Raw genomic sequence first — 14,862 nt, 5'->3', positions numbered from 1 at the left:
AAAAAGTAAAAAATGTTGATCTGAAAACAGCCCGAAGTGCCTCCTACAGACACTAAGCAAGAACTGGTTAGCTGAGAGCCAGCAGGAGGGTGTATACTGCAGGGGAGGAGCTAACTTTCTTTGTATCACTTGGTGTCCTCCTAGTGGCAAGCAGCATAACACCCATGGTCTGTGTTCCCCAATGAGGCGAAGGAGAAAATATGGTATATACAGTAAAGAGCACAGGCAAGGTGTGATACATGGGTATTTAAACTAACACTGAGCTTAAAGCAAGAATCCTTAATTAGGTAAGATTAGATAAGTGGTGTGAAAATTTCATGGACCCCATATGCATGTGGGATCAAAGGGCTGGTGGTGCCTTTATTGTTTTTTGAGGAAATTGCTCCGATTTGGTAGTGGACCATAAATCCTCCTCAGTCCAATTGAGTCCTGTGTGAACAGAATCAAAGATGGTAGTGAATTTGTATTCCCAGACCCTGCAATGTTTCTGTAATTTGAAAATGCCTTTCAAAATGACAACTTTCATATTGTCTATGTTGTGTCTGGGACCACAGAAATATTTGGCCACAGGTAAATGGGTTTTTTTGTCTGTAATTGTATGGCGATGAGACCTCATCCTTGCTCTCAGCCTCTGTCCTGTTTCTCCAACATTGAGGCCCCCACAGGACATACATTGCATAGAATTAAATACACCACATTGGAAGAGGCACATGTGAATGTTCCGGGGATCTTATAGTCCTGCTGTGTGTTGGGGATTTGGATCTGGTCGTTGGTCTCTATGTGAATGCAGGTTTTGCATCTCTTCCTGTTTTAATCACCTGTTCACGGCAGGCAGTCTTGGACTCAAACGGAACTTTAACCCCCTGGAGTTGTTTTCAGTTTTGCATTTTCGTATTTCGTTCCCCTTCTTCCTAGAGCCATAACTTTTATTTTTCCATCAATATGGCCATGTGAAAGCTTGTTTTTTGAGGGCCGAGTTGTACTTTTGAACAACACCATTGGTTTTACCATATCTTGTACTGGAAACCGGGAAAAAAAATCCAAGTGCTGTGAAATTGCAAAAAAAGTGCAATCCCACTTGTGATGCCCGCAGAAGGTCCCCAGCCGTCCACTACCGCGCTGTAGCGCACTATTCTCACAGGCTTCACAGCCATGGTGGTTTCCACTCCGCAATATCTCCCTAAACAGATTTGAAAAAGGCATTTTGTTGCCGAAACCTCGCGGCTGAAGTATATCTGTGCATACTAACGTTTTGCTTATTTCTTTGTATTTGGTGGACGTTTTGCCTTTCTTTTTCGTTTTTGAAAATTGAACAATAAATTATTCCTATTTGAGTGCCGAAGGTTCTTACTTTAAGTCTATGTGATCTTTTCCTTCAGAGCACCGCTTTGCATTGATACAGTGAGCGCCCCTTTATATACTACATATTTGTGCTATAAATAGAGAGAGAGAAAAAAAATCCAGTGTGGGATCCCTGTATTTTTGATAACCAACCAGGCAAAACTGACAGCTTGGCAAAGCTGGCTATCATGAATAGAGTGCTTCCCACGCTGTTTTTTTTTTTTTTTTTTTTTTAAATAAGTTTAAAAAAGAGTGAGACCCTCCCTTTTTGGACAACCAGCCTTGCTAAAGCTGACCGCTGGAGGCTGGTATTCTCAGAATGGTAAGGGGCCATGGATATTACCCCCCATCCCCCCCCCCCCCCAGTCTGCAAATAGCTGCCTGCAGCTGCCCAGAAAAGTCACCTCTATTATGCTCTTCCAACCCCAACTTGCTCTGTAGCGGTGGCAAGTGGGGTTCATATTTGTGGGGTTGATGTCACCTTTGTATTGTCTGGTGACATCAAGCCCACAGGTTAGTAACGGAGTAGGGTCTATAAGACACCTATCCATTACTAATCCTATAGTTATATTGTAAATAAACACACAGCCAGAATAAAGTCTTATATTTTAAATCAAGTGTATTCCGTTGTTTTTTTTTGTTTTTTTTTATTATTGAATTTGGGCTGATACTATAATTGGTCCACATTCATATAGGATATTTAGCTGGTATGGCGACCTAATTAATTAGATTTCACCCCCTTTGTGAAGTTTCTCTCACTTGGTCTATATCGATTTTTCCACACCCAACGTATTAGTTTATGGGATTTTGTTTGCTCTACGGGGTCTTCAAGGGATAGCCACTGACGAGTGGGGGCGCCATACTGCAGAAGATTAGGGTGCCAACCTCCACTGGCAGGCAGGGTATTTACAAGGGAATTCTAGGGCAGATTATACTACACACATTGTGGTTTATTGCCCCCTTTTTTCTGTAGACCCTTTCTTTTATTTATGTTTTCTGTTACTGACATGTATCTGCTTAACATGAACCCGCGTGTTCATTTGTTTTAAACTTCATATTTAAAATTATATTTTAGAGGTCCACACGTTTTTTTGTTCCAGATACAGTGTAGTAGTGGGACAAGGCAGTCTTATCGTCCATCACTACATGCACCTAGCCACATGGGGTTCCCTTTTTTTCAAACCTAGGTAGAGGTGGAAAGAAAAATAGCACAATCATATAGCAGTTGTTTTTGGCACTTTATCTCATGGCCATTTTTTTCCATTCCTGCAATGTCAATCTTATTGTGACATTACAGTGGTCCTGAACCAATGTAGTAACTGTTGGCTTATTTCTATTTATACTATCATACTAAAATGTTAGTCTTTCTGGTAAAGATCAACCATTATTTTCCTTTCCGGACTATACATTTTATCTATTTCAGCAGTTGTACAGAAAGTTGTGTATCATACATTTTTTTTTTTTTTTTTTTTATAGAAGTAAAGGGGTTGGCCACTACTTTTCTATCGAAGGCCATCAATATCTGATCAGAGGGGGTGACGAGTGTTGAACCCCCACAGATCACCTGTTACAGGTGCTGGTGGTGACCGGAACTTCTCGGATGCAGATGAACACAATAGTTGTCATATCTATAGTGGCTATGTCCAGGTACTGCATATCCATCCCGCTAAATGAATAGGATAAGACCTCCATAAACTAGTGTCCGACCTCTCTGATGGTTCATGTGGTGAAGCAAATAATGGTTCATGCATAGACTTGTTACCTGTAGAGAACGACACAAAAAGCGTTACTGACTGCTACATATCAGTATTTCCTGTGTAGATGAGGTTTGCTAGGTTATGTTCACACAGCCAGCTTTTCAGGTGAAGCTTTTGCTTAAGAATATGCTGATTCTATTAGATGCCATAACAGCTTATAGGATGGAGCAGCTGGACATGTCCACTGCATTGGGAGCTGTGGGCTAAAGAGGCCAATTATCATCCAAGAGATGATCACATCCATATGAGTGCAGCGTTGGTTGGCAGGCCTTGTGTCTTCTTTCCACTTCACAGGACTTGCTGAGATTGCAGCTCCATAACCATGTACAGCATGCTTCTGAGTGTCCTTACCCCATAGTAATGGGACAGATTTTAGGCTATGTGAAGACCTCTCAGCACTTTCACCCAATTCTAGCCTCTGCACAATTAATTTTCCTTTCCTCTTTTCGTCAAGATCCTGACTCGAGGTTGTACATGTTGCTTGTTGTTTTTTTTTAATACAGTTTGTAAATGTTTTTGCTGATCCCGTGGCCCATGGTAACTTTTGAATACATGCGATAACCAACAGTGCTTCAGGGCACTTATAGCAGTGCTGCAGCAGAAAACAAATAATTATGGGCCCCTAGTCCCTGTGTGGTTTCTAAGTTCCAGTCTTACAAATAACACAGTCCTGCTCTTGATTAAGGGAGAAACCATGTGATGAGCTTGAAAACACGAACCCTTACCCCATTCGGAATATTTGAGCATAACGGTACGTCCCGCACTGCAGTGAAGTGTGGAGGGAGCTCAGGTGATAAATGCCAGATGATATGTCACATAACCGGAATTGGCTGCAGCATTCTCTGCTCCATTTAGTTGCCTCTGTCGATAGCTGCACACCGCCTCCTATCTGTTCTGACTAAATCAAATTTTGAGACAAGTTCTAATAGTAGATTAAGAGAAGCAAATCAAGGAGAAAGCCAGTGCTCATTAGCAAACTGCGGAAGTTTTTTTTTTTAAAGATCACCTGAACAAGCCAAAATACTATTGAAACGATGTTTTATAGAGGGATGAAACCATAATAACACTCATTTAAACTAAAAAGCTTTGTTTAGAGAAAGGGAAAAAAAACCCACTGCATTGCAGCATTAAAAACCTAATTTTATCTGTGAAACACCATGTTGGTATCTTGGTTTGGGACTATTTTGCTGCGTCTGGTCCGGGACGGATTGTCATCATTGATGGAACAGGGAATTCTGAATTTTATCTGCAAATTCTAATGGAATTCTAATGGAAAATGACATTAGCTGAATCTGAAGAGTTTGAGCAATTTTCCTGCATGATCCACAAAGTACTTAAGTTAACCTATAAAAGAACGGTTAAATAATAATTTTGAAATGGCCAAGTCCTGACCTTAACCCCTTCCTGACATTTGCAGTGTAGTCCAGTATAGAATCAGGAAAATGATGAGGAATCCAGCTCAACGAGATAGTGAAAAAACTCTTTTCTTTATTCACTTAGAAAATGTATTCAGTGGAGGATAAAAACATCAGCAATTACAGAGAATAAAATGCGATATCAACGCGTTTCTGGTGACCAAGCACCCTTAGTCATGAATGTGCAATTTTCATAGTCATGAAAATACAGAATAATCTTTAAATGAGAAGGTATGTCCAAACTTTTGGTCTGTACTGTACGTCATGGTGATCGCTCAAGCCCAGGAGGCTGTGTGTGGGCGATCACCGTTGGGTGTCAGCTGATATGACAGCTGTCACTTACTTCCAGGAACGTCTGAGCCAGAACAAGGTTCTCATAGTATTACACTGAGAGCTTATGATTATTACCTCAGACTTCTGGTCAGTCAGAAGCTTGGGTTACAAAATGGCGGAACGGAACACTGCCGGAAATGGCAGAAGATGGCGGCTGGTAAGTATTTTACAAGAGGCAGGGGATGGTCATTGGTGACACCACTTTAGAGCGTGTTTGTGTGGGTTTTTCTTTTTTTTTTTTTTATTTCCTCTTTTATATTTTACCGCCAGAGTGGTGAAACAAACAAGCCATCATATGGCTGGCGACGTAAAAGTATGTCCTGATTCTTCTAGAGGATAAAAAAAAGGAGAAATGAAACAATACCTGTTCTTGAAGGGGTTAAACTGTACTAGAATATTTTGCGATATTTGCCTCCACTTTGGCTAGCTAAGATTTGTGAATAAAATATTTTAAAGTGAACCTGCAACTACATTCATGCCATCTGAACCAAATGCAATGTGAATTGGAGCCTGGCTGTAGGATTGCAACTAGGTATGTTCTTCTCTGAAAACTTTCTGGTGTTTTGATTGGAGAGCTGGACTATATTTAGACAAGACTAATCTGCTTCTCCCTGCTGAGCTCCAGTTGATTCACAGGTCTCCCGATGTGCAGAAGAAACTGGTCAATCAACTGGAGTGAGGGAGGGAAAATGTGTAAAAGAAGGATAAAAAGCTGTCATCATAACCTACAGTCATTTCATGTAATTTTTGGAATAAACATTGACCATTCCTTTAGCTTGACCATTCATTAAGCTGATGGTGTTGTGAAGGTTATTTTCCTGTATTTTACAGCTGGAGAACAAAGGAAAGGAGCTTTTTAGAAATGGTGACTCTTTTCCTGAGTCTCTAAATTCCACAGAAGATAGCCGGAAATCTGGTAAGTTTGTTGGTATGAAGTTCAAAACATATAGAGCACAGGGGTCTCCAACCTATGGCTCAGGAGCTATGTGTGGCTCGCGGGCCCTTGATGGGTTGCTTATAGGTGGTCTGTCAGCTTGGTATATTTAGCATTAGGTCTTGCAAATAGCTATGAAGAGCAGGTTTCCATTGGTGACATTTGTGATTAGGCCTGCACAGAAGAGCAAATCTGGATGAGAAAATACTGGCCTTGATATAGGATGATACCATCCAACCCTCTATCCGACCACCATCTGCTCACCTTCTCATCCCTGTCCTCCCCGGTCACCCATGTCTAGCAACATGCGCACCCCCGCAGAATCCTTGCACACCTAGACACCCACACACTCTGACTCTATCCTACCACTGGCATCCATATCCTCACTCCACGACACAGACCGTGCCACTGCTTTCTATAATGCCACACTCGATCAGCCATTGACACGGTTGCCCCTCTCGTTCATGGCAGAGTACGACATATCAATAGACAATCCTGGCACAATAACTCCACTAAATAGCTCTGGCAAGTGTCCAGGGTTGCAGAGCGGCGCAGGAAGAAAACACATTCGCAAGACGACTTCACTGCATTCAAACAGTCAAAACTTTTAACCCCTTCATGACCGTGGGATTTTCCGTTTTTCCGTTTTCGTTTTTCACTCCCCTCCTTCCCAGAGCCATAACTTTTTTATTTTTCCGTTAATTTGGCCATGTGAGGGCTTATTTTTTGCGGGACGAGTTGTACTTTTGAACGACATCATTGGTTTTACCATGTCGTGTACTAGAAAACGGGAAAAAAATTCCAAGTGCGGTGAAATTGCAAAAAAAGTGCAATCCCACACTTGTTTTTTGCTTGTCTATTTTCCTAGGTTCACTAAATGCTAAAACTGACCTGCCATTATGATTCTCCAGGTCATTACGAGTTCATAGAAACCTAACATGACTAGGTTATTTTTTACCTAAGTGGTGAAAAAAAATTCCAAACTTTGCTAAAAAAAAAAAAAAAATTGCGCCATTTTCCAATACCCGTAGCGTCTCCATTTTTCATGATCTGGGGTCGGTTGAGGGCTTATTTTTTGCGTGCCGAGCTGGTGTTTTTAATGATACCATTTCGGTGCAGATACGTTCTTTTGATCGCCCGTTATTGCATTTTAATGCAATGTCGCGGCGACCAAAAAAAAACGTAATTCTGGCGTTCCGATTTTTTTTCTCGTTACGCCGTTTAGCGATCAGGTTAATGCTTTTTTTTATTGATAGATCGGGCGATTCTGAATGCGGCGATACCAAATATGTGTATGTTTGATTTTTTTTTTAATTGATTTATTTTGATTGGGGCGAAAGGGGGGTGATTTAAACTTTTATTTTTTTTTATTTTTTTCACATTTTTTTTTTTTTACCTTTTTTTTTTTTTTCACTTTTGCTATGCTTCAATAGCCTCCATGGGAGGCTAGAAGCAGGCACAACCCGATCGGCTCTGCTATGTAGCAGCGATCATAAGATCGCTGCTACACAGCAGAATTGCAGGTGTGCTGTGAGCGCCGACCACAGGGTGGCGCTCACAGCTGCCGGCGATCTGTAACCATAGAGGTCTCAAGGACCTCTATGGTTACCATTCAGAAGCATCGCCGACCCCCGATCATGTGACGGGGGTCAGCGATGACGTCATATCCGGCCGCCCGGCCGGATGCGGTAGTTAAATGCCGCTGTCTGCGTTTGACAGCGGCATTTAACTAGTTAATAGGTGCGGGCAGATCGCGATTCTGCCCGCGCCTATTGCGGGCACATGTCAGCTGTTCAAAACAGCTGACATGTCCCGGCTTTGATGCGGGCTCACCGCGGAGCCCTGCATCAAAGCAGGGGACCTGACGTCGGACGTACTATCCCATCCGACATCAGGAAGGGGTTAATTCTGCTCTCACCTCTGCTAAACAGGCCTACTTCACAACCCTCATATCTTTCCTATCCTACAATCCCAAACAGTTGTTCAAAACCTTTAACTCCCCCCTCCTCCTCCCCCCACTGCCCCCTCCAACCTCCCACATCTCTGATGAGGACTTTGCCACACACTTTAAAAATAAGATTGACCAAACAAGGCACGTCTTCATTGTTCAACCACCACATCCCCTTTGTATACCAGATCAATGCCCAAACCCCATAACCTCCCTATCCAACATCACTGAAGGGGAGCTTAACTGTCTTCTCTCCAAATCACACCTTACCACCTGTGCGCTAGACCCCATCCCACCTTCCCAACCTCACCACCACTCTTAACCCATCCCTAACCCACCTCTTCAACCTATCACTAACTTCTGGCACCTTCCCTTCTGCTTTCAAACATGCCACAATCACGCCTATCCTTAAAAAGCCAACCCTCGATCCAACAGCTATGTCCAGCTATCGCCCAATATCGCTGCTCCCGTTTGCTTCCAAACTCCTGTAGCAGCACGTCCACGCTGAACTTTCCTCCCACCTCTTAAGGTACCTTCACACTCAGCAACTTTACAACGAGAACGACAACGATCCGTGACGCTGCAGCGTCCTGGTTAGCGATCTCGTTGTGTTTGACACGCAGCAGCGATCCGGATCCCGCTGTGATATCGCTGGTCGGCGCTAGAAGTCCAGAACTTTATTTGGTCGTCAGATCGGCGTGTATCGTCATGTTTGACAGCAAAAGCAACGATGCCAGCAATGTTTTACATGGAGCGAACGACCTGTGAGAACGATAAATGAGTCACAGTTACGTCACAGGATCGCTTCTGCATCGTTCTGCAGCTGCTGTGTTTGACATCTCTACAGCGACCTAAACAGCGACGCTGCAGCGATCTGCTCGTTGTCTATTACGCTGCAGCGTCACTGAGTGTGACAGTACCTTTAGCTAACTTGCTCTTTGATAATCTACAATCTGGTTTCCGCCCCCATCACTCAACTGAGACAGCCTTGACTAATATTACTAACGACCTACTTACAGCCAAAGCTAACGGACAATACTCTGTACTCCACCTTCTAGACCTGTCCTCTGCTTTCGACACAGTTGACCACTGCCTCCTGCTACAGATCCTCTCCTCCTTTGGCATCAAAGACCTTGCCCTATCCTGGATCTCCTCATACCTCACCAACCGCACATTCAGCGTCTCCCACTCCCACACTACCTCCTCATCCCACCCTCTGACTGTTGGAGTCCCCCAAGGCTCTGTTCTAGGACACCTACTCTTCTCAATCTCTACACTTGGCCTGGGACAACTGATAAAGTCTCATGGATTCCAGTACCACCTTTATGCTGATGAGACTCAGATCTACCTTTCTGGCCCAGACGTCCCCTCTCTGCTGTCCAGAATCCCAGAGTGTCTTTGTCAGCCATATTCTCCTTCTCTCGCTTCCTCAAACTCAATGTGGACAAATCTGAACTCATCATCTTTCTTCCATCTCATAGATCTTCCTTACTTGACCTATCTATCGCAATTAACGACATCACGTGTTCCCCCGTACTGGAAGTCCGCTGCCTCGGAGTAACCCTTGACTCTGCCCTGTCCTTCAAACCGCACATCCAAGCTCTCTTTCCACCTTCTGTCGCCTCCAGCTCAAAAATATCTCCAGAATCCGTCCTTTCCTCAACCGTCAATCTACTAAAATGCTTGTGCATGCCCTCATCATCTCCCGCCTTGACTACTGCAACATCCTTTTCTGTGGCCTCCCTGCTAACACCCTTGCACCTCTCCATTCCATCCTTAACTCTGCTGCCCGACTAATTCCTCTCTCCTCGCTACTCCTCCGCTTCACCTCTGTGCAAATCTCTTCACTGGCTTCCATTCCCTCAGCGTATCTCGTTCAAATTACTAATACTAACCTACAAAGCCATCCATAATCGGTCTCCTCCATATATCTCTGAACTAATCTCCCGATATCTTCCCTCACGTAATGTCTGGTCCTCCCAAGACCTCCTTCTCTCCTCCACACTTATTTGCTCCTCACCCAACCGCCTTCATGACTTCTCCCGAATATCCCCCATCCTCTGGAATTCTTTGCCCCAACTGACTAACAACCACATTCAGATCCTTCAGTCGGAACCTGAAAACCCACCTCTTCAGGAAAGCTTACAGCCTGCACTGACCCTGCTGCCTCCTCACCACTACAGGAGCTACCGCCTCACCAACACCAGAGCTCCTGCAACCCCCTCAACCTATTATCTTCTTCCCCACCATCCTATAGAATGTAAGCCCGCAAGGGCAGGGATCCTATAGAATGTAAGCCCGCAAGGGCAGGGTCCTCGTCCCTCTGTAGCAGTCTGTCATTGTTAGTTTGCTTACTGTAAGTGATATCTGTAATTTGTATGTAACCCCTTCTCATGTACAGCACCATGGAATCAATGGTGCTATATAAATAAATAATACTAGACAGAGGAGGTGCTTTAAGCTGATACAAGGGAAGGAAAGGTGGGATTCCCTGCATTTAGGAATCAGTGTGATTTCTATGGGAACGTTTTGGTTGTCATTATACTGTTAATAGGGGCTCTGAGTGTTAATAGTGTGAGGGAGAGCATGAGCTTGGATGTCCCTGTTCAAGATAGGGCAGGGGCTGGATTTGGCTGGTGACACTCCATCAATATGGAATGTGGCCGTTAATATAAGAAAGGTTGAGAACCACTGATATAGAGCATTTCACTCTGGTTACTATATTCTAGAGCAGTGTTTCTCAACTCCAGTTCTCAAGACCCACCAACAGGTCATGTTTTCAGGATTTCCATAGTATTGCCCAGGTAATGGAATTAATGCTTGAGCAGGTAATGAAATTATCACCTAGGCAATACTAAGGAAATCCTGAAAACATGACCTGTTGGTGGTTCTTGAGGACTGGAGTTGAGAAACACTGTTCTAGAGAGACCGGCCAATGGCTCCTCTGCATGTTTGTCAATAGCAACATTGGATAACATGGAAAAAACGATTGCCCGAATAAGACCAGATTGTCACTTTCCCCTTGACACAATTTAGTGAATCTCCTAGTGAATAGTGGTACACCCTAAGGCCGGCCTCACACTGGGCGTAAGACAATACGCCACGTATTATACGTCCGTACTACGGCCGTAATACGGAGAAATGTTCCCAAAATATTGATCCGTAGTCAGGGTGTGTCAGCGTATTTTGCGCATGGCATCCTCCGTATGTAATCCGTATGGCATCCGTACTGCGAGATTTTCGCGCAGGCTTGCAAAACCGACATCTAATGGATTTATGTGCTCAAATGTTCATTAAAACATATATACAGTGTATATATATATATATATATATATATATATATATATATATATATATATATATATATATATATATATATATATATATATAAAAAATATGTCATTGAGACACATATATATATATTCTGTATTTATATTTACTACAGCGCGATATCTGTGAAAAGCCGGTAATTCAATTGCCGGCTTCTCATTTCTCCTGCACAAACCCGACAGGATATGAGACATGGTTTACATACAGTAAACCATCTCATATCCCCTTTTTTTTTGCATATTCCACACTACTAATGTTAGTAGTGTGTATGTGCAAAATTTCAGCGCTGTAGCTGCTGAAATAAAGGGTTAAATGGCGGAAAAAATTGGCGTGGGCTCCCGCGCAATTTTCTCCGCCAGAATGGTAAAGCCAGTGACCGAGGGCAGATATTAATAGCCAGGAGAGGGTCCATGGTTATTGGCCCCCCCGTGGCTAAAAACATCTGCCCCAGCCACCCCAGAAAAGGCACATCTGGAAGATGCGCCTGTTCTGGCACTTGGCCACTCTCTTCCCACTCCCTGTAGCGGTGGGATATGGGGTAATGAAGGGTTAATGCCACCTTGCTATTGTAAGGTGACATTAAGCCAGATTAATAATGGAGAGGCGTCAATTATGACACCTATCCATTATTAATCCAATTGTTGGAAAGGGTTAAAAAACACACACACACATGATTTAAAAGTAGTTTAATGCAATAAACACAGCGGTTGTTGTAATAATTTATTGTTCTCTCAATCCATCAGGAACACCCTCGCTTGGAAAAATAATAAACGCACAAGATACATACCTTCTGGTGAACCGTCTCGTCCCACGAAGTAATCCATCTGAAGGGGTTAACTAATATTACAGGCAGGAGCCCTGCTAAATGCAGCTGTGCTCCGTGCCTGTAATCCCCGGCGAATGAATGAAATGTAGGTCATTGACCTACATTTCCTTCAGTCGCGGTGATGCGCCCCCTGGTGGATGTCCTCATATGACCTGGAGTGTGGGAAAAAGTTCCCAGGCTGCAGTTCATGAGAACATCCACCAGAGGGCGCCTCACCGCGACTGAAGGAAATGTAGGTCAATGACCTACATTTCATTCATTCGCTGGGGAATTACAAGCACGGAGCACAGCTGCATTTAGCAGGGCTCCTGCCTGTAATATTAGTTAACCCCTTCAGATGGATTACTTCGTGGGACGAGACGGTTCACCAGAGGGTATGTATCTTGTGCGTTTATTATTTTTCCAAGCGAGGGTGTTCCTGATGGATTGAGAGAACAATAAATTATTACCACAACCGCTGTGTTTATTTCATTAAAATACTTTTAAATCATGTGTGTGTGTTTTTTAACCCTTTCGTACTATTGGATTAATAATGGATAGGTGACATAATTGACGCCTCTCCATTATTAATCTGGCTTAATGTCACCTTCCAATAGCAAGGTGGCATTAACCCTTCATTACCCCATAGCCCACCGCTACAGGGAGTGGGAAGAGAGTGGCCAAGTGCCAGAATAGGCGCATCTTCCAGATGTGCCTTTTCTGGGGTGGCTGGGGGCAGATGTTTTTAGCCACGGGGGGGGGCAATAACCATGGACCCTCTCCTGGCTATTAATATCTGCCCTCGGTCACTGGCTTTACCATTCTGGCGGAGAAAATTGCGCGGGAGCCCACGCCAATTTTTTCCGCCATTTAACCCTTTATTTCAGCAGCTACAGCGCAGAAATTTTGCACATACACACTACTAACATTAGTAGTGTGGAATATGCAAAAAAAAAAGGGGATATGAGATGGTTTACTGTATGTAACCATGTCTCATATCCTGTCGGGTTTGTGCAGGAGAAATGAAAAGCCGGCAATTGAATTACCGACTTTTCACTAACACCGCTGCGTATTTCTCGCAAGTCACACTGCTGGTCAGTGTGGAATCCGTATTTTTCTCGCCCCCATAGACTTTCATTGGCGATTTTTTTTTTGCGCAATACGGTGACAAACGCAGCATGCTGCGATTTTGTACGGCCGTAGAAAGCCGTATAATACTGAACCGTAATATACGGCTAATAGGAGCAGCCCCATTGAGAATAATTGTGCCGTTTATTTTGCGAGTTTTACGGATGTAGTTTATGCGCTCATACGTCCGTAAAACTCGCTAGTGTGAGGCCGGCCTAAGGCTCAGACTATCCTTTTACATACATGTCCTTGTTCTCCTGCTCTGGCTTTTCCTTATATGTAGCATTTGTGTTTGCAGATCAGCAACTTGTACAGTATACAACGTATCCATTGATGGCTTTCCTGGACAGTGAACCTGGCACCTTCCTTTCGGAGACGCAGGCAAGCAAAACACATGAAATGGACAATGTTTTGGAATCTAGTCTGGAGTCCCAGCCAACTCAGAGTAAACTGGTGCGTCTAGAGCCACTGACTGAGGCGGAGGCCAGCGAAACTACCCTGTTTTATTTATGTGAACTTGACCCTTCAGCCCTGGACAGTGATATGCCTCTGCTGGACAACTGACGTAGTGGCTACCACATACCTGTATATATTCATCAAAATGATGAACTATTTATTGAAGTATCATTTTGGTACTGTTTCTTCTCTTGTTTTTTTTTGCTATTTTCAGACACTGGGATTTTACATCTTGTTTTATGCACAATAGCCTGTTAGTTTTAGTAAAGAAATAACAATTGTTTCATAATTTGACTTTCATTTGCTGTTTAATTATGAGTTAGACCCTAAGCTCCATTATACCATTTCTTCTGTGTATGTAGGCCTGCTCCGTGGTGTTCAAGAAAAAGTAACATCTTCCACAAGCATTTACAAGACTGCACCAAGCATTTTTTTTTTATAAGCATCACTACATCTTGCCATAGAGCAGGAGAGCATATGTATATGCACACAATGCTCAAAATATACTGTCTGAGCAGATGGCTATGGAACATGCAAGAAAACGAGAGCTAGGAACTAAAGTGCCTGTCCTTTTAGTGTGCTTTGAACAATAGTTTTGTTTCAAGGGACCAATGAATTTCACTGTTCAAGAGTACATTATCGATCTTTTATGTAAATCTGCTAATGCACTACTTGCAGAAGGAGGCTATGCCATGGCAGTGACTTCTTTTACTTAAATAAAAACGGATCTGTCCACTGAATGTTGTACTTCATCTGAAAGAAAAATTAAATCTTGCTTTGATTGACGTGGATGACTTCCGCATCATCCACATTGCCGGGTCAAAATCTTGGGCCTAGGCACTGTTTTGCAGTACTGTTCATGTGCACTTATGTTTTCGGCTCTGCCCGAAGTAGGGCAACGCATAGTGCGCAGGCGCGAGATTTCACCCGGCAATGTGGATAACGCAGGAGGATGTCAAGCAGCAGCTGGTAGGAGGGAAAGAGGGCACATAAAGGATGTCTGAAATACCGGACCGACAGGATTAACGTATAGTACGGGAGAACTTCAAAAGGATTTGGAAATATATAGGGGGAATCTGAGGGTTACATAACCATTTAAGGGATGCTGCACAGATGCTAATTAAGTTGCTAGTTTTAGTTGATGTATGACAAAACTGGTGACAGGTTCCCTTTAAAGAGAATTTGCCATGAGACTTATGACTCCTAATCTGAGGGGATGTAGGAGCAAAGACCCTGATTCCAGTGATGTCACTTACTGGGCTGTTTGCTATAGTTTTGAGAAGTTTTCTCAGCAGGAGCTTATCAGTAGAAGACTAAATATGTCATGTAGTCCTCCATATACTGTATTTTTCGGGCTATGCTAAGAAGCATCGGACCATAAGACGCACCTAGGGTTTAGAGGAGGAAATTAGAGA

At 43.4% G+C, this 14,862-nt stretch overlaps 1 protein-coding gene across 1 annotated transcript in view; it reads left to right on the top strand.

Moving 5' to 3' along the window:
- HSF2 (heat shock transcription factor 2) overlaps positions 1 to 14,187 on the top strand; it is a 52,844-nt gene extending 38,657 nt beyond the window's left edge. The window contains exons 11-12 of the mRNA XM_077289456.1: positions 5,678 to 5,762; positions 13,290 to 14,187. Of these exons, the coding sequence (XP_077145571.1) occupies positions 5,678 to 5,762; positions 13,290 to 13,555 (351 nt within the window). The 3' untranslated portion in view covers positions 13,556 to 14,187. The remainder of the gene's footprint in view (positions 1 to 5,677; positions 5,763 to 13,289) is intronic.
- Positions 14,188 to 14,862: the final 675 nt, after the last annotated feature.

This window comes from Ranitomeya variabilis, chromosome 2 (assembly GCF_051348905.1).
Source record: "Ranitomeya variabilis isolate aRanVar5 chromosome 2, aRanVar5.hap1, whole genome shotgun sequence".
Classification (NCBI taxonomy): Eukaryota; Metazoa; Chordata; class Amphibia; order Anura; family Dendrobatidae; genus Ranitomeya; species Ranitomeya variabilis.
The sequence above is the reverse complement of the archived record's forward strand: the minus strand, read 5'-3'. Positions and strand labels throughout refer to the sequence as shown.